Here is a 19,290-nt window from a genome sequence, read left to right on the forward strand (position 1 = left end):
CCTTCCAGGGGCACCAATTTGGTAGAATGAAGCACAAGAATTCACAGTGTGCCAGGGCCTCTGGGTCAGGAGTTGGGACAAGCAGCACTGGACTCTATGTTGAAATGTGGCATCTCAGAGGTAGTAGAAAAGGTGACGGAGCCTGCAGGTCTGAGCCTGATGAAGCTTCTGATCAAATCTGTTTTATCTTTTGGAGACAAACAGCATAAGCAAAACAAAAATAAAAAGCTAGACATGTCTAAAATCAAATGAGCAGGCAGTCAAGGTTGTTTTATTATTTTATTATTAGCTGGAAAGACTTCAATATGCAAGTGTATTTCTTCCAAGAAGTACCCCAATGTGATCTCAAGAGTCCACGTTAACTCCTTTTCTGGAAACTTCCTTTTCTCAGTTGTTGTATTCCTGAAGAGCCTGGGCCATGAAGAGTTTGCCTAAATTTTGGGCAGTGAACTCCTTGATGTTCTGGCAGTAAGTGTTAATCTGGCCTGTGCATTTGGGAAAGTGAGAAAGAGAGTCACAATGTTCCATAAATTATAATGACCTAAAACACTAGTCAAGCAAGAAAATCAGAATGCAGGATCATCAGAGTTTTGTTTTGTTTTGTTTTGTTCTGAATCAAGAGTTTATAAGAATCAATTCCATTTGTCCATATCCTTATAATGAAGAATGTAAGTTCTTTTGAAAATAGGCTATCTTCCACTCCTGGTTGCACGGAGAATGAAGAAAAACAGCAGTTAAGTACATATTAGCTATCAATCAAAAGGTACTGACTATGTTGTTGATCAGACGCACGTTGTACTAAGACAAGTGAGAAAACAGCACTGGCTCTCCTTAGCCAGGCACAAAAGAGATCCAGATATCAAATCACAGAACTGCAAACTAAACGGACCTACCTGACCCAGATATGAATAAGTACAGTAGTTTTCAGTCTGTGCTCTGGAAATACTAAGGGTTTCTTCCTCTTCTAACCCAAGATAGAGCAGAAGCAGAGAGTCCATGTGAAGAAAGAAATACATCACTGCTCTTTAAGTCTTAGAATTAATGATCTAATCTAATGCAACATTTGTGCAATGTGTTTTGAAAATATAATAAATACAACTCTGCTTGAATTGGACCTTAAGTAAGGAAAACGTGTCCCAGTTTCCCAAATTTAACTTATATGTATTCTAGAAAATCTTAAGGAATTTGGAATCTCCCCCCACACTGAAAATGTACCAACAGAATTAATAAATTGTGGAAGATCATCTTTTGAGTAGGATTTTTACTCAAATACATCTCTCACAGGCAGCTGGCTGATCGAATCAAACAGTATTTAACAGCATTTACACAGAAATCAGGTTATCGTGGCTAAATAAGAGCACAATCAAGTCCTAGCAAAGGACACAAGACTCCACCAACCACTGAAAGGCAGTGTTAAATGGTAAGTACATCCACACAAAGTACATCCAGAATTGCATTCATGTTGCTACAATAGCAGTCAAAGTTAAAGTTAAGGGAAATCCTTTTCAATTCAAACACCCACAAACAGACATGGGCTCAGTGCTGGACTGGAACATGAAAAGTAAGCAGCTGGAGTTAAATGATCTTCTGCATTATGAGAAGGTAAACATTTTTTTCTTGGTTTCTATGAAAGATGACTCAAATAAAACCTTTCCACTTTAGAAAGTTTATAATGCCATCTCAAAAAATGCTTAAACAAGGAGTAAAGTGCAGAAAGAAACTTAGAAATAACAAAGACTGACACGTTCCTAAGTTTCAGAGAGTACAATGTGCTCGATTCAAATTCATCATTCAACCATTTTAAATACACTAGCTTGTATGATGTATTTTTCTGTTTATAGATCTTTCCTTGTCTCCTGCTTCCTAAGGAAGAGAGAAGGGAAGAGTAGCCACGTTTTGCACCAGCTGACAGTACCTGCAATGAGCAGAGAATCCATCCTGGCTGGCGGCTGGGGTGGCTTGAAGAGCTTGGACAGATCCTCCTCCGGCAGTGGGGGCTCCCCTCGACTCTGGCGCTGCATGTTCTCCTGCTGGCGACGCTGCTGATACTAAAATTCAGAGGAGAAATTATTTGGTTATTTGTCCCTACCTGAGGAGAAAAAGAGACCCATTGTCAATTACGCGACCAGCAAAACGCCATTGCTCTGAATTCAAACTTCAGTTTTAAAAATGGTAACCCATGGTAACTCCTGCTTCTAAGAAGCTAATGAATATGGCAATAAAGAAAACGCCTTTGTTGGAAACTCAAGTGTCGCTCTGAGAGTCTATAATGATATGCAAAAAGCAAACTGGTTATGTAGGAAACTGGGGGCTTAAAAGATAAAGAAGTTCATAATTGGTGAGTGAAGGGGAGTGATTTTACCATTTATGACAATAGGGTAAATGATGGCGTTACAAGTAACATTTATCTTAACTGTAGTAAGTAAAGGAATCAACTATCACATTGGGGAATTTTTTCAACTTTACCCCTACTGACCAAAACAACAATAATGCTGATGATGTTAATACTGTAACATCATCACTGCTATTATTACAGTAGTAAGCACTTCTACTGATCAGCTGTGCTTTTAGCCCTATAGCTAAGAATGAATATTAGCTTAGATAACGCTTCAGAAACTTTCCAAACGAAGATTCCTGTGATTCTCTGAAGAGAAGGTGAAGATACATCTAAAGGTATGGCTTAACTACAAACTCACAGAGCAAATTATAATCAAGAGGTAACACGTGTGGGTTGCTTACAACAGCAGAGGGAAAATATCCCACACGTAGCCCTTAAAATGTCAGGTAATGAGAAACCAAGGTGGGCCAGTAAAAAGTTTAGGTCCTTGGATTCTTAAAAAGGGGGAGTATCTTCCTTTGCAAAGATTTCTATACACATTAGGGGATTTGAGAGAAGTCAGACAAATCTAAAAAGGGTTATGAATGGTGGTGGTGGTACAAATAAGCATCAAGTGCAAAGTTTTAAGACATATTAGAATTGTAAAAAAATATCTGTAAGACTGGTTTCCAGAATCAACGGTCTCACAATTTGATACTCCAGGCTGCAACCTTCACCTACAGGAAGCAGCAGCAGGAGGACAGAATCATGCTAGGTCTTTTCTGCTGTCGTCGTCCCCTGCTACCCTTTATAAGTGTTTCACCATCGCCATTTTTACCACCCATCATCTTTTCTTTTAAAAGGTATATACTTTATAGATTTGTATGTGTTTTTAAAATTCTAAGTACAATAGAAACAAAGTACTTAAATTTCACTATATATGAACAACTGATATTAAAAAAAAGTTTGAGTGTAATATTCTCAGAACCCCTTAGTTATACTTGTGCTGAGAATTATACAGTTAACAACACCTAGTTTCAAGTGCATTTTAATGAAAACACAGTAGTCACATACAAACACTTTCACAGATGAACATTCTGGAATCAACTTATCTATGAATCAAGTGCTATAAGAACTCCTCAGAACAATACAGTCCTAAAAACAATATTCCAGGAACTGTGAGAATCATGTGGCATTCAAGCAACACTAATAAAGAAAAGGCTAAATGGCCATAGCAGTGTGTATGTACATGTGAGAATATTCAGGTAGTTCTAGGGTTTTTATCTGTATTATACTATCTATTTCACAGCGGTTGGTCTATTATTTCCTATCAAAATTGCTTGCTCTTAATCACAATTGCTCAGTTTTTCAAATGAACTGAAGATTGCTAACTATGCTGCAATGAGCCACTACCAAACCAATTATAGTTAGTAAAGAAATGAGCTGTGACACTCCAGAATCTCTTCTGCCTCTGATTTTCTCAATAAATGTATCTCTTATTTGCATAACACTGTCATCACAATCTGAGCTTAATACACCAGCATTATTTAAGAGAGGTATTTTAAAGTACAACTTAGAAATAATATGTGAGGAACATACTATATAAAGAATAACCCTTTTAAATATGATATAGTTACCAGCTAATAGTCAATGCGTTATCAAATATAATTTCGATAGTTTTGAATATAACTCTTAAAGCACCATACTTAGGAATGAATTCCATGTCTGTTGAATTTTTCCATAACACCAACCTGATGTTTCTGCTGCTGCTGTTTACTCGTGTTCCTCATGTATGTGTTATATTTAACTATATCTTGACTCATTTCATCCACTCTGTCCATCAGCAACTGTAGATTCTTCCCCAAATGATTGCTGAAATGTAAAGTAAATATACTGGCATGTCATACTTTAAAGTTATAGCTCTGCCACTGCTCTAAACACTTCTGAGATATTAAACTGTGCTGCTATTTGCTAAAAGAATGAGAGCACACATACACATAACAAGGGTCCAGGAAAGAATGTGAATCAGCTTGTTATTAAACTTTTCATATTGAACTCACACTGTAACCACCAGAGCACCTGAAATAGCTCAGTTTCTTACTGTCAGAGCATACATATATCAGAGTAGAAGCTGTTAAACATATCTAGCAGGATATCTATAATGTTTATTTCCTGAACAACCAAGTTTAACCTAAGCTCAGCACTCCTGCACCTTTTCCCTTAGCACCACCCCCTTCCCAACTGTGTTCCAGAGCATTTAAATCAGGACGCATGGGAAGGAAGAACCATGCAAACACACTAAGACTTCTGGTACATGATTTCTCTATCCAGCAGGTTCTAAAAGAACAGCATTTATTCTGTAAAGCTACATGAGGAAAGAAAGAGGGCTCCTTTCCCCTTGCCCTCCCTAGAATGTGTAGTACAGTCACTCACACTTCTTTTCCTCTCCAGAAATTTCTACTGCAGCTAATTTACCAAAATCATCTTAGAAAATGATGCTCATGATTTGTAAAATGACCACCATATTCATTGATTTCTGCCTGTAACTAACTCCTACCATGGTAAAGCCTACTACTGCATACACGTACTCTAAAAATAACTAGTTAACAAATAGTATTCACTCATTCATTTCAAACAAGTATTTACTAAGCATCTATTATGTTCCGACTTCAGTGTTAGCAAATAGAGACAATGATGAATGAGACATTCACGGTCTCTATCTTCACTGAGCCTACAAATGATTAGGTGTGGGGAAGCGGGGAAGGGAAGGTAGAGACACTTTGGATAATATGGTTGCACTATCCCTTTGAGGAGATGACAGGCTGAAAGCAAACAATCAGAAGGAATCAGCCAAACAAAAGTCTTCCTGGAGAAGACAGCATCAGTGCTGAATGCCTGTGATGCACAAGAACGAGGCCAACAAAAAGAGGAGGTCTCAGCCGTGGCTGGAACACAGAGGTCAGACAAGCCCACACGGGAAGTCATCAGCTGCACCACAAAACACTAATGACAGTTAAAGTGAATGAGACCCCTCAACACCAATTAAATGATGCCCTTAAGTTGTTCATGTTTGTGATATATTTTGCCTTAAATCTTAAAATGACCACTCTGGCTGCTATGCAGAGAACAGACTGGAGGGTACAAACCAGGAGATTAAAGAGTCTATTGTGGTGTGTTGACAAAGATGTAGAGAAACTGGAACACCTATAGACTGTGGTGGAAAGGTAAAGTGGTACAGCTACTATGGGAAACAGTTTGGTGGTTCCTCAAAGAGTTAAAAGTTACCATATGACCCAGAAATTCCACTCATAGGTATATTTATTCAAGATAACTAAAAACATAGGCTCACACAGAAGACTGTGCATGTATGTTAATAGTTGTATTATTCATAAAAGCCAAAAGGTGGGAAAAAAACCAAATGTCTATCAAAACATGAATGGATAAGTTGTGGTATGTCCATACAATGGAATACTATTGAGCCATAAAATGAATGAAGTCCAGATACATGCATAAACCTTAAAAACAATATACCTTGTAAAAGAACCTAGATACAAAAGGCCTCTCGCTATATGGTTCCATTTACATGAAATGTACAGAATAAAGAAATCCATAGAGACAGAAAATAATGAGTGGCTGCCAGAGCATGGGAAAAGGAGGGGTGACATGACTGCTTAATGGATATTTGGGGTGATGAAAATGATTTGGAATTAGTAGTAAATGTTTGCACAACATGGCGAATATAGCAAAAGCCATGATATATTGAATTCTTTTTACCAAGTTTTGGCTCTTTCCTAAATGAAAGAACACAGAACTGGGGTGTGTGTGTGTGTGTGTGTGTGTGTGTGTGTGTCTGTGTGTGTAAATAAATTTACCTTCTAATCCCAGGTCTGGAACTACCTACATAACCTTAGCCCAGTTGACCTAATGACGCTTTTTCAAAACATTCAAATGTTTCGCTTTTTTGCAAAAGTGTTTTTATCAAATTAAATTTTATTTCATATTTATCTTAGCCCATTTTAATTTCGTGAATCATTTTTAACTTTAAAATATTTCTTATTCTTTGGAAACAAGATAAGTATTTGTTTCTGTTTTCTTCTAATTACTTAACAGCTTGATTCTAAGTCACCTCTAATTAAATGTCTAGGCCAATGGTCAAGGTGAATAATTAATTCATTTCTTCCTCCGAGTACTTAGTCCACATCCACTGATTTATACAGTCACACTGTGTTCCAAATACAGTCAAGATTAAAATTTAACAATACTCTGTCATCTAAATGTACTCTTTCAATACACACTATTGAGTACATACGTATTTTGCCAGTCACCCTGTCAGATGCTGTGTATTGAACTGTAAAAGACATTGTTGCTCTCCACCCATCCTAGTGAGAAGACAGGAACGTAAACAGATAAACACAACACAGGGATGTAAGAGAAGCATACAAGATAGTCTGGTAGGAGGAGATGAGACTTTCCAGATAATGTGACAATTGAATTTTGAATTTTTGAAGAGGAGTTGGAGACAAGGAAGGCAGGAAGGGACACTGAAGATACTGGGCACAGGCAACATGTTCAGACACTCTGGCATGAAAAGCATGATGCCTTTGAAGAACTGCACCAAGGGCAAGATTGGGAAAAGAGAGCAGTGAAACTAAGAGGCAGACAAGGGTCACAGCACAGTCTTGGAAGCAAGGACTGTACGTTTGGATTCTATTCTAAGGCCAATGGGGAACCAGCCAGAAAGTTAAGCAAAGGAGTAATACGAGAGTACAATTTGCATTTAGCAAGATTACTACAATGAAATAGGAATAGGAAGTTTTGCAGGAAGTTAAGAGACTGCGAAAGTAATCAGGAATAGAAATAATGAGGCCCTGGCCTAAGGTAGCAAAAGACGCAGAAATAAAATGAAATCACCCCAGGAGTGCACAAGGGGGAAGACAGACCCTGAAGAACACTGAAATTTAGGGATGAGCAAAGAGGGCTCACTGTGGAGAATGAGAAGTAACCTAGAACAGTTGTAGTTTCAGAGGCTCCAAAGAAAGTATTTCAGGAAGAAGGGGACATCAACATACAAAATACTTAAGTGTCCACAATCTCCAGGAATACAGTGATGAAGTCCTCTGTGACTTCAGTGAGAGCTCTGACAACAAAGAACAGATGGAACACTAAGTATGACTATAAAAACAAGTGAGTATGAAGCAACAGGTGAAAGGAAATGGATAATAGTGGTATGACGTCAAAAAGCATTCTTTTTGTAATTTTGTTTCTTAAGATAATGGAGACCTAGGGGCGCCTGGGTGGCTCAGTCGGTTAAGCGTCCAACTTCGGCTCAGGTCATGATCTCACAGTTTGTGGGTTCCAGCCCGGAGTCGGGCTCTGTGCTGACAGCTCAGAGACTGGAGCCTGCTTCAGATTCTGCGTCTCCCTCTCTGTCTGTCCCTGCCCCGCTCATACTCTCTGTCTTTCAAAAATGAATAAATGTTAAAAAAAAAAAAAAATTTTTTTTTTTAATTAAAAAAAAAAAGATGATGGAGACTTAAACAAGTTTAAATGTCCTTTTTAGGAGATGTATGTTCAAATATTTAGAGGTTAAAAGTCATGCCAGCAATTCTTTATTTAAAAAAATTTTTTTAATGTTTATTTTTTTTGAGAGAGACAGAGTGTGAGCAGGGGAGGGGCAGAGAGAGAGCAAGACACAGAATCTGAAGCAGACTCCAGGCTCTGAGCTGTGAGCACAGAGCCTGATGTGGGGCTCAAACCCACAAGCTGTGAGATCATGGCCTGAGCCAAAGTCCAACGCTCAGCTGACTGAGCCACCCAGGTGCCCTGCCAGCAATTCTTTCAAATGGTTCAGGAAAACAAAAAAACAAAAAACAAACAACAAGCCATGCATTTATGTACATAGATAAAAAGAGAGCAGGGGCAAATGTGGGAGGATATACCACTGGTAAATCCAGGTGAAAAGTTTATGTGTGTTCATCAGATTTAACTCTTTCCATTTTTCTGAGGACTTGAACATTGTCAATTTTTTTTTTTAATGGGAAAAACAAGTCAATAAATAAATAAATAAATAAATAAATAAATAAATAAATAAATAAATAAATAACAGAAAACACACAGAGCAACTGAGGAATGGAGTCAGATCCCCAGAAGGCAGGAGGGACAGGGATGGGACAGCCCTCAGGAAGAGGGCACTGACCCTTCCATTTTCACCAATGAAAGAACTGAGGCCCAAAGAGCTAGAACAAATACAAGAAATGCTACAATCAACTATGCAAATAGTTGTTTAAAAAAAAAAAAAGTCATTTATACGCTAAGTGCAAAAGGAATTCAGAGAAGAGAAAGATCACCACAAACCCTATTAACTGGGTGATGGCGGGAAGGGTAATGACACTGGAGAAAACCATAAGGGAGAGTTATTGCCATATGAAGAGAGATCTATTATTTGTTCCCACACCTTAAATCTTGAAGAATGACTACACTGATTCGAGCAATTCTACTGGAATAGACTCGCCCTCTCTACCCCAACAGGTCTTTAATATAAAGCACTAATGTTAAGTAATGTTAAGTATATGTAATTCGTGAAAGAACACAAGCACAGATCTGTGGCCTCTAAACATTTCATATCATTTATATTACTACAATGTTCTTCAGAAATGTATCCAATAAGAAATACTCAAAAGTCTGCACAACAGGTCTTGAAGGGCAAAAGGAATTAAAATAATATCTAACTATTTCACAGATAACATTCACAGGAAATCAGGTCCATTACCAAGAGCAATTGTACAGGGATTTCTTCAGTACCAGTTCAACTAGAATACTGAACCAGGGAGGTATTATTAGGAAATTCAATAATATAGCCTTTTCTTTTATTGTCAAGGTAAACAAAGAACTGAAAACAGCTCACTTAAACAGATGTGAACCAACACATGCAGAGATATGCTGTAGTCTGCTCTGGCTGTAGTATCAATTTATCTTTATCCTTAATGTATAATGCCCACCTTCGTTTACTTTTTTAAAGAGGAAATAACATAATTACTTTTTCAAGTGTGAAAAGCTGAAGGCTTGTGTAACACATTTTTAAAAATTAATGAAGGCTGTTATGAGGCAGCCATTACCAGAACTTCCATCCAGTAAAATTAAAATTAAAAATTAGAATTGTTTTAAATGAAGGGAAATGCAGTATGTTTTATTCACAGCCTAGAACCAATTTATCAGGTAAACCAAAGAAGTGGTATCCACATATGGGTTGTGAAAAGCAAGACCACGCAAAATGTTTGAGGAGCTGCTAGAGCATGATTTCTGATGTGGTTTCTTAGAAAAAAATTCATGGCGACTGACCTGATTATCATCAGCATGCTATTAATGTTAGAAATTAAAATCTGAGGGGCGCCTGGGTGGCTCAGTCGGTTAAGCGTCCGACTTCAGCTCAGGTCATGATCTCGTGGTTCATGATTTCGAGCCCCGCATCAGGCTCTGTGCTAATAGCTAGGAGCCTGGAGCCTGCTTTGGATTCTGAGTCTCCTTCTCTGTCTGCCCCTCCCCTGCTCATGCTCTGTCTGTCTCTGTCGCAAAAATAAATAAAAACATTAAAAAAAAAAAATTAAAATTTGAGATGTACAAAGATTATAGTTCAGTCTGTTAAAACAATATGATCAGTTTGGGTGGATATAACAGTCCACTAGAACAGGTACTGCTCAGGGTTGCTTCATTTTTTTTTTCCCTTCCAACAGGAACACAAATTTACCTTTTAAATAATTTCACATTTATTTTTATTTTTTTTTTTTTAATTTTTTTTTTCAACGTTTATTTATTTTTGGGACAGAGAGAGACACAGCATGAACGGGGGAAGGGCAGAGAGAGAGGGAGACACAGAATCGGAAACAGGCTCCAGGCTCTGAGCCATCAGCCCAGAGCCCGACACGGGGCTTGAACTCACAGACCGCGAGATCGTGACCTGGCTGAAGTCGGACGCTTAACCGACTGCGCCACCCAGGCGCCCCTAAATAATTTCACATTTAAAGAAAAGGACCTCTCTATTTCACATAAAATACAGAAGATAAAACTATAATAAAATATTTGTCTAGAACTTAGTTGCTATGGCAAACCGGGAGCATTTTCTTGGCTATTATAAATGCTGTTCTGGATAAACAGGCATTACAGACCAACTCACTGGTAATGTTAAAGCACAAAAGGGCTATATTTGTTTTGTATGCTCAATAAGCTTGAGAAAGGGTGAAGGCATAAATTATATGAGAAAACGCTTTCACATAATAAATTTAAAATTATTGTGTAACTACATATATACTTAATGTATCAAATTGTAACCTTGCATGCTAAAGAATGTTCTTGGCACAATGCTTTAAATACAGGTGTGCTGAATGTGTTTGTAAAAGTAATAAAGAAAAGTATGACCTTCTAAAAGAGACAAATTAAAGGACTATTATGAATATATGTTTGCAGTCCACAGTAACTCTTTAGTGCCAAATTAGCCTTGTAAGCTGGCTGTACACTCCGTTTACCACGCAGTTTCCATCTCCTTCCTCTGTACAGGCTTTCTAGTGGCCTCTATGATAGATTCATCCAATAGAAGTGGCCGTTCAACCACAGTCCTATCCATTCCAGGGCATGGAGAATACTGGGCTCTCTGGTCCTCCCGGGTTTATCCCACTCGTCTTATAACAAAGAAGTACAAGGTCTGTATGTTCTTTTGTGCAAGCTTCTACCGGGGGTTATAGAAATATGACAAATAACTGAGCTTCGGTTCCAAACTGTGTGCTTCAGAAAACACACTTCGTGGTCATTCAACAAATACATACTGATTGAGTACCTACTCGGCCTATTTAATTTCTACAGGTCTGCTGCTAGCACTCTCCCACCACAAAACAATCACCAACATCAAGCTTAAAGGGCATTTAAGAGGAGCTACATAGATGATTCCGCTTATATTTCTGTTAAGAGCAATAAATGATAGGAAAAGAAACATTAATTCCATAAAGGAAATAATGTGTTTGGAACACCTCAGTGAGTACTTTACCAACACAATAAATACCTAGCAACTAGATAGCTAAAGGAGTCACAATGGAGGAGATGATGTCACCACTGTCTAAGACAGCAAAAGCCAGGGTCATGTTTGGAAAATTCTAATTTTAGTTGGAAATTCACTACTAATACAGTCTGTATCTGAACAAGGGCAAGTGCCACCAGTAAAACAAATAAGCATTTTTGTTTTTCTCCTGAGTATTATTAAATATCCAGACATAATACCATAAGCCTCTAAGGACAGTGTACAAAATAAATAAAGCTAAGCCCCAAAAGAAACAAACAGACAAACAAACTCCTCTCCCATGGGCATTTACCATATCAAAGCAAAAATGATACAGCAAAGGCATCAGAGCATTCTTATAATAGGAATTATTAGTATTCAAACACTTTCATTTGATCAGTTTGGCCTTTTTCCTGGGATCTTAGCAGGGCTGGATAAATACTACATGTTGTTATGTCTTAAGAACCTCAAAGTGTGCTTGGGTAATTTTTTTCTTGATTCATGGATTAAATTCTGAGTGAAAGAATCTTCTGCAGAAAGTGATAAAAAGGGACTTTTCATGAGACAGGGCCACTTACCTGCTAGCAAGACTGAGCAATTCATGTTTATCTGCTACAGCTGACTTCTTCTCAAGCTCCCACATTAGGACGTTGATCAGATGTGAATTTTTAATTACAATCGGCACTTCTTCAAACATGTGCTCAAAGGTGATATTTCCCTTTTTCAATCTGTGAAGCATGTTAAAAATACTTTAATCTGGTGGTCAGAAGTAAGTGTTAAATTGACTATTTCATACATTTTCCCTAATTACAGGCCCTCTCCAGGATCTCTGTTTCATTAGCACTCTTTTAAAAAAGGAGAGAAACGAGTTTCAGAGTCCAGCATAAGTCGAATGATTTGAATAACACTGAAAACGATCCAAGTTTGAATTATAAAGCTCAGAAAACAAGATTCATGGCAAAATAAACTATTCTTTCTCCGTAATCAAGTATCTTCAAAATTTCATTGATACTAAAATGTAAATGCCATGGGAAGTAAAGCTATATAATCTATATCTAAAACATTTCCCTAGAAAAGGGAAATACTCTAGTTGCTGGAAAGTTCATTTTAAAAGCCTACTGAACAACTAAATTCACCACTAGCAGAACACTCACAGGATATCCTATATACAATGGTTCAGAACACAGCAAAAGTGCCATTTCTCATAATTTAGTTATAACCACCACTCCCAGGAATTGTTCATGAGTTAGCTTTTAACATTTTTTGCCTTAATTTCTTTAGAAGCTATTAGGAAACCAGCAAAAAAAACCTACCTGTGCTAAATGAAGTTAAAGCTACTAACTTTAATAAGAAATCAAAATTCCCATAATTAACAGGAAATGAAAGAATTCTGAATTTTTTTTAATTTTAATGTAAATATTCCAATGCCATTATGTAAGATCATAAAACAGCTGTACTAATTAATTCTGTTCATACTATCAACCATAAAATTTCCAAAAACCCACATTCCTTATGGATACCTTAAACTATTTGTATCTTCCCCACCCCCAACCCCCAGCCCCCAGCCCCACAAAACAGGAGTTCACAAAGTAAGACCTACATCTCACAGTCCTCCTGACAGAGCTCATACTCTGACAGCCGCCGGTCACTCATCTAACCTCCCTTTATTAATCATTTATTCCCTCAAATCCAGTAGCTAATTAATTCCCACTCCAAATGAATTCACCCATAGTGAGAACAGACGAGACATTCCATACAGAACAGTTTAAACATGGAAAAGGAGAGATCAAGTGGCACTCGGCCATGCAAAAGACGTCTACCGTCCACACGGCAGAAGCATTACCACGCCACCACCACCACCATGGACTCAATAAATGTGGCAAACTAAAACCTTAAAAGAAAAAACAGCCAATGCTTTACCATATGCCTCACAGGCCCCCAAACACTTACGCTTCAGGAGAAAAATCCTTCTCTTTACAAACTTCCATCAGTTTAGGAGTCAGTCGGTATGCTTTCAGCGAGAGGGACCCTTGGGCAGTTTTTATGGGATCTCAAATAAGGAAAAGAGAAAAAAATTTACTAGAAATTTTGTTACTACCAGTGCTTGAATGACACTGGTTCTAGGCACATTGTCACTTATCATACAATCTTTGCAAAATGAAGATCAAAATAAATGATCAGAACGCATCATGAAGCAGATTGGAACCAGCAAATAGTTAAGTGAAAATGTAGGAACCCTATCGTCCTACTTGTAATTGGGAGAGGAACTTCCTCCCTGAAGTAAAAATAAAGGATTCAAAACGAAGCGATTCTCATATCTATTCCTCAGCTTGAACAAGTATTCTTGATGAAAAGTAAACATCTCATATGTTCTATACCTTACATTCATCCCATATGACAAGAAAAATACTAATGAATATTAAATATGAAAATACACTGCACGCACTTGTGCAGTTCGGTCGACTAATTTAAATGAATAAGCCTGCAAACGAAATGTATCCATCCTAAGAATCACTGCCCAAGTTTAGTAAAACAGAGTCTAAAAAAAAAAACAACAAAAAAGTGCTATCACAAAAGTGTCTTTTTAGTTTCAGAGAAACTAATTTTGTCAAAAACTAGCTGCTTAAATACTCCCTGAGTAAGGGAGCTTAGCACTTGCTGCATGATAACGGCTCCGGCACGCCAATATTCGCCTAAAACCTGTGTTAACATTCATGTTGTCTGAAACTTAACACAGTGAAACTTTTAGCAATAGGTGATAAAATGAAAACCAAAATAGATTGAAACAAGTGGAAAATTCATCAAGGTCTGATGATGCAATGTTTCCAGCCAATATAAGTACACTTTAACAACTTGTTCTTTACTGTAATCCAATTGTTAACATACTGAAACAATTTTGGGGCAGCTCATAAGATTGATCGTATTCATTAGTATTTTTTCTGACAGATACTCAGGACGTTACATTTACTTCTCAGCTGGAAACTATATGCAAGTCTGCCAGATATGGCAAACTGTGAGTGTTTGGGGAGGGGGAAGGCTATAAAGCTGTTAAATTGCCTACAGTTCTGATACAGCACAGAACATCTGGTCTGGAGAGCTTGAGGAAACACCATTAAATAGGCCGAAAAGAAAAAAATCTTTGTGCTAAGAAACAGTCCAGGTTTTGTACGCTGCTGTCAGAGGTATAAAAAAAAACTTGGCACACTGTGTTAGGATTGGTCAGTCACGTACAGAGCCAGACACTCTAGCAATTGGGGTTTGTTAGACATCTGGTCGAGTTCCACCAGCCCCTTCAAATGAGGGAGGGGAGACGGAGGAATAAAAATGAAGCAGCTACTCCAGCATTCCAAAATGTACACATCAGGGCTCTGATAGCAAGAAAAATAAACAGAGAGAAGGAAACCCTGTCTAGACTTAGCTGCTGCTGAGGCTGCTGCAGAAACAGGGTTGGTATTTACTTGAGAAGGCCTGCCAGGCTGCTCTTAGAGGCAAAAAGACAGAAAGCAAAAATAGTAGTAATAACATTAAGGGAAGAAAAGAATAATAAAGGAAACTCCTACTAACCGTAAATGAGAACGACAGATTCCTCAATGGCATGCTGGTAACTGAACTGAGAATCCAGGAGTGCTCGGGTGACGAACGAGCCATAGTATGTGGACTGATACCAGCCCACGTGGAGATGATCGATGTTGACATGGCGAAGGCTGCGCATCATTTCCATCTGATATTGGACTAGACGATATAGACAGGAGGGGGTAAAAGAAAATCTATTTAATGACGCCACAAATATTAAAAACAAGCCTTTTTGGAAATGAGTTGTTACACAACAACTTATTAGCTACAGGGAACAGGTTTCCAGATTTAAAATTCATTCAGTTCACATATAAAGAAAATGAATTTAAGCTTTCAAATCATTTCAAATCCCCGAAGCTTTCTTTTTTTCATTGATGAAATAACATGTTGTAGAAAAGTTACTAAAAACACAATAATAATGCCTTGTTCTAAAAATGAAATTATTTGTTAAATGTGGTTTCCACTCCCTTCTCAAAACTCTTAAAAATAGTCAATGTTTAAGAAAACAATTTGTGTATTTGCTATACTGGTTGGTTTTAAGAAATTTCATTTGAATTAGTAAGTGAGAATAGTTATCAATGTCTTCTTCAACACAGATTTTAGAACTGAGAAGTTAAGATCAGGAAAATGAATGGGGAAACAATTAACTACCACATTATTTAAATACGAACAGAATACAAGCTGTAGCTGATTTAAAATATAAGAATTCATTTTTGCCTTCATTTGGTGCCCCCTGCTGCATATGCTAAATTTTAAAAAGAACTCTTTTCTTGTGTGTTCTTTTGTGTTAACTAATAGATATTAATTTTTCATTAGAGTTATAAGTTAATCACCATGTATAGAATGAAAAGGTTGAAAGACTTTTACTCCCTTCAAATTAATAACTATAATGTGCATTATTAACTTAAAGCAGTATTATTAGAAAAATAGGTGCAAACTGAGAATACTATGTGGAATAAATGTATTTGCTTAACTCAGAATCTAATCATTTCATTTTTAAAACTCTTAATCAGGTTTTAGCAAATGTAAAGTTATATGTTTGTCATTTCCTTGGTTATAGCACTATGGTTTTATAAAGCAAACAGGATTCAGGATCATAAAATACAAAAGAACCTTCCTCAGATGGGCACAATCTTACTTTTCAACATTTGTTACTAGGCAAAGAAATTACAAATCTGCTTAATTTCAAGGAAAGTTCTATTTCTCATGATAAAATATGGCTGTCAACTTGTAATTATTCAAGAATTATATGTTTTTTAGTTTTTCTTTTTACATACAATATGATGGCCTCAAGAAGAAGTATGAGACAAATATGACAATCTTATATCAATTTATCTTTTATCTTAAATTTTTGTATCTCTGGCACATAACAGACTTCCTTCCCAGCTAGTTTAACAGATTCATATCAAACACATAAATATGGCATAGAATCACTGCTATGGTCTCTCTCTGCTTTAAAATTCCCTCTTTTAAATTAAAATCACTAACTTGGCAAATGAGATTTAATCACAGTTAAAAGTTCTAATATCACAAACAAAATAGGAGCCAGACTAAATTTACCATTCATTTTAAAGGGACAAGGAGAAGATGGGGAGAGACTAACAAGCAATTGACAACTGTCAACACATGACTGGATAGGATGATTTCTTTAAGTCAGTACTTACAAAATATCGGTCAATGTACAATTTAGCTATAATATAAGGAGAAATTAGATTCAATTGGCAACAGTAGAAAAAAAGAAAAGACTTGGAATCTTGAGATCTAGGTTCTCATACCAGTGCTTCGATTTTTCCCATGGGGAGTCCTGCCATCCAGGTAATGACTTTTTTCTGATGCTTAACTTTCCCATCTCCAGAAAGATCTAAGAGCTCATCACAGTGAAAATGTTGTGACTCCACATTGTTCACTGAATATGCTAATTATAAGTAATAATTTTTCTATAGACTAAAGCATAGCCTCCAGCATGCACTAATACTTAAAAATGAATTTCTCTGAAAAGCAGTCTGTAATCTTACTAAGTCTCTCCCCAAATAGCCTGAATACAATAGCTTTTATAATAGTATTTTCAGGATGCAGGAGGTAAAAAAAAAAAAAAAAACAAAAAACAAAAAAAACCTCTATGAACAGTAGCAAGCCTACAAATTCTTTCTTCATCCAGAATCTTACCTACTTTAAGCCCCTTGGACAAAAATGAAAATAAGTGTTCCTTTTAGCTAGGAAGAGACTGAGGAATAGGCAGCTTGTAGCCCTACAGAGTTAACACTGCTCCAATGTATTTAATTCTGAGAACTGAGAAGTGGAGAGACAGCTTCCATGCTGGTAGAACTTGGGGCAGGGGGAGAGAGAGTTGGTGGGTGAGGAGACCCACTTCCACTTTGCCATTCTATAGCTTAGAAAATCATGACACACAAGGTTTTGCAAAGCTCTAATAAAAACTTATTTTTTTACAAGTATTTATTTATTTTGAGACTGAGAAAGAGCGCACGCATTGAAGGGGCAGAGAGAAAGGGAGAATCACAAGCTGACTTTGCACCATCAGCGTGGATCCCAATGAGGGGCTCAAACTCACGAACCCTGAGATCGTGACCTGGACCAAAATCAAGAGTTGTATACTTAATCAACTGAGTCACCCAGGCGCCCCTAATAAAAACGTATTTTTAAAGTCATAAGCGTTTTCACATGACCTAAATATGGCAAATAAATATTAAAATGTAAGGGGTATGAACAAGACAGGTAAGTTGATAAAACTGCTGTTCAAAATGTACAAGGCACCGGAATTTCACTATTATACAAAAAATATATTCTGGGCCTATTCTGTGTGAAATTTCTGGATAATCTCTATTTTGGTTTGGACTTACTACCCCAACTTTAAAAATTAAAAACCACAACTTAAAGAATGTCCTCCTGGAGGCGTCACACCCAGAAAGAAAGATCTAAAAGGACTGCGAGGGATCCGTGAAAAGATGAGCACAGGGGTGGTGCTGGGGCTTCCAAGTAAAGCTGGGTACACTGAGGCCTAGTCCTCACCAGGACTACTCACATGAGCCTGCAGTACACAAAGAGGTACATTGGATTCAATAGAAAGAATGTTTAAGTGACATTTTTTCTATTATATACAAGCTGAGGAACAAGAAAAATCTCACAGCCAGCGAAGTGAATTGCTTTCTCTGCAGACTTTTAGATCTGTGTCCTCCCTCTAATGTTGACACAGACGCGTGACTCTTATCTCCCTTCACCCACGCAGCGTTTCCTTTCCTCTTCCTCCCACCCACATTTTCAAAAAGCACAAAACCAAACGCTGCAGAAGTACCCTGGTAAACTTAAGTAGGGATAAGAAATGCAAGCAGACCATCCTTTAAATGGTCTCAAAACCATGCTCCTGGCAGCTACCACCACTCAACTGATCTGAGCTGCCACAGCAGCTCACACCTTTCACCCCTCTGGACTACGAAAGACACGAGGGAAAAAATCGTGAAAAGGTGACGTGCGAGGGAATTCTACACAGGAAATAAAGAATGGTCCCGGCAGATGCTAACCTTCCAGGTGAATGCCATTGTTGCTTTTGTGGCTATGCTAGTTTCTCTAGGGAGTCATAACAAGGTGGGTGCTTAAGGCACACGCAAGAGACCCAATGTAGCTACAACACAAAGGTAACAGGGAAGGGGAGGAAGCTCATGCTTTCAGGAAGTGGCTGTGATGATGCCTTGTTCTAGCCCACAGTCTCTGGGTGAGTGGGAGGCAGAACTATGTTTGCCTTCTTGTGCCCAGCTGGACTCACTTTACTGGGCTGCCGTTTTAACAGGAGAGCATACAAGATGTGCCCAGGCAGAGATAAAGTTCACTCCTATTTAAGGAGTGCCTCACACCTCAGAACAAAGAGAATCACAACAGAAGAAACAAAAGGAAAAAAAGAGAAGGAAAAGAAAAAAAATAAGGTTCCTTGATACCACAAACTCCTCACTGCAGAGTTAATGCAGGTCAATGAAATAAGAAACAAGCATTTAAAGGCATCTTTGTAGAATTGGTCCAGGGTTAGGCACGCTCTCACTTTTGTTCTAAAATTCTCTTATTTAACAGAAAGAAGCCCAAGTAGCAATTTGATCCAATGATACTCACTTCTGAGTTAATATAACCAAATATTCCTCGGGTAGTTCCCAAAGATGAATAGAAAGAGGAAAACTGTTTTGGGGGGGGGGGGGAACTATTTTTAAATCACGGTAATATCCAACAGAAAGCTCAGAATTGTATAGTGAAAAGTTTAAGAAAGAACTTTTTAAGCATTCTTAGCTTAAAAAGCAAACACTTTACAGAATGAGGAGATACAGAGCACAGCAAATGAATTTCAAAAACAAACTGA

The 19,290-nt window shown here is 37.6% G+C and overlaps 1 protein-coding gene across 2 annotated transcripts in view; it reads right to left on the bottom strand.

The window, feature by feature from the left end:
- Positions 1 to 265: 265 nt before the first annotated feature.
- Positions 266 to 19,290, bottom strand: part of EIF3H (eukaryotic translation initiation factor 3 subunit H) — a 99,590-nt gene continuing 80,565 nt past the window's right edge. The window contains exons 3-8 of one of the 2 annotated variants that reach the window (XM_004000072.4): positions 14,925 to 15,092; positions 13,311 to 13,410; positions 11,939 to 12,088; positions 4,069 to 4,189; positions 1,916 to 2,048; positions 266 to 485 (exon numbers count right to left, since the gene is read on the bottom strand). In XM_004000072.4, coding sequence (XP_004000121.1) covers positions 388 to 485; positions 1,916 to 2,048; positions 4,069 to 4,189; positions 11,939 to 12,088; positions 13,311 to 13,410; positions 14,925 to 15,092 — 770 coding nt within the window. In that variant the 3' untranslated portion in view covers positions 266 to 387. Of the gene's footprint in view, positions 486 to 538; positions 703 to 1,915; positions 2,049 to 4,068; positions 4,190 to 11,938; positions 12,089 to 13,310; positions 13,411 to 14,924; positions 15,093 to 19,290 lie in introns of those variants that run through there. The other variant, XM_045049538.1, reaches the window with a different exon arrangement.

This window comes from Felis catus, chromosome F2, assembly GCF_018350175.1.
Source record: "Felis catus isolate Fca126 chromosome F2, F.catus_Fca126_mat1.0, whole genome shotgun sequence".
NCBI classification, from domain to species: Eukaryota; Metazoa; Chordata; class Mammalia; order Carnivora; family Felidae; genus Felis; species Felis catus.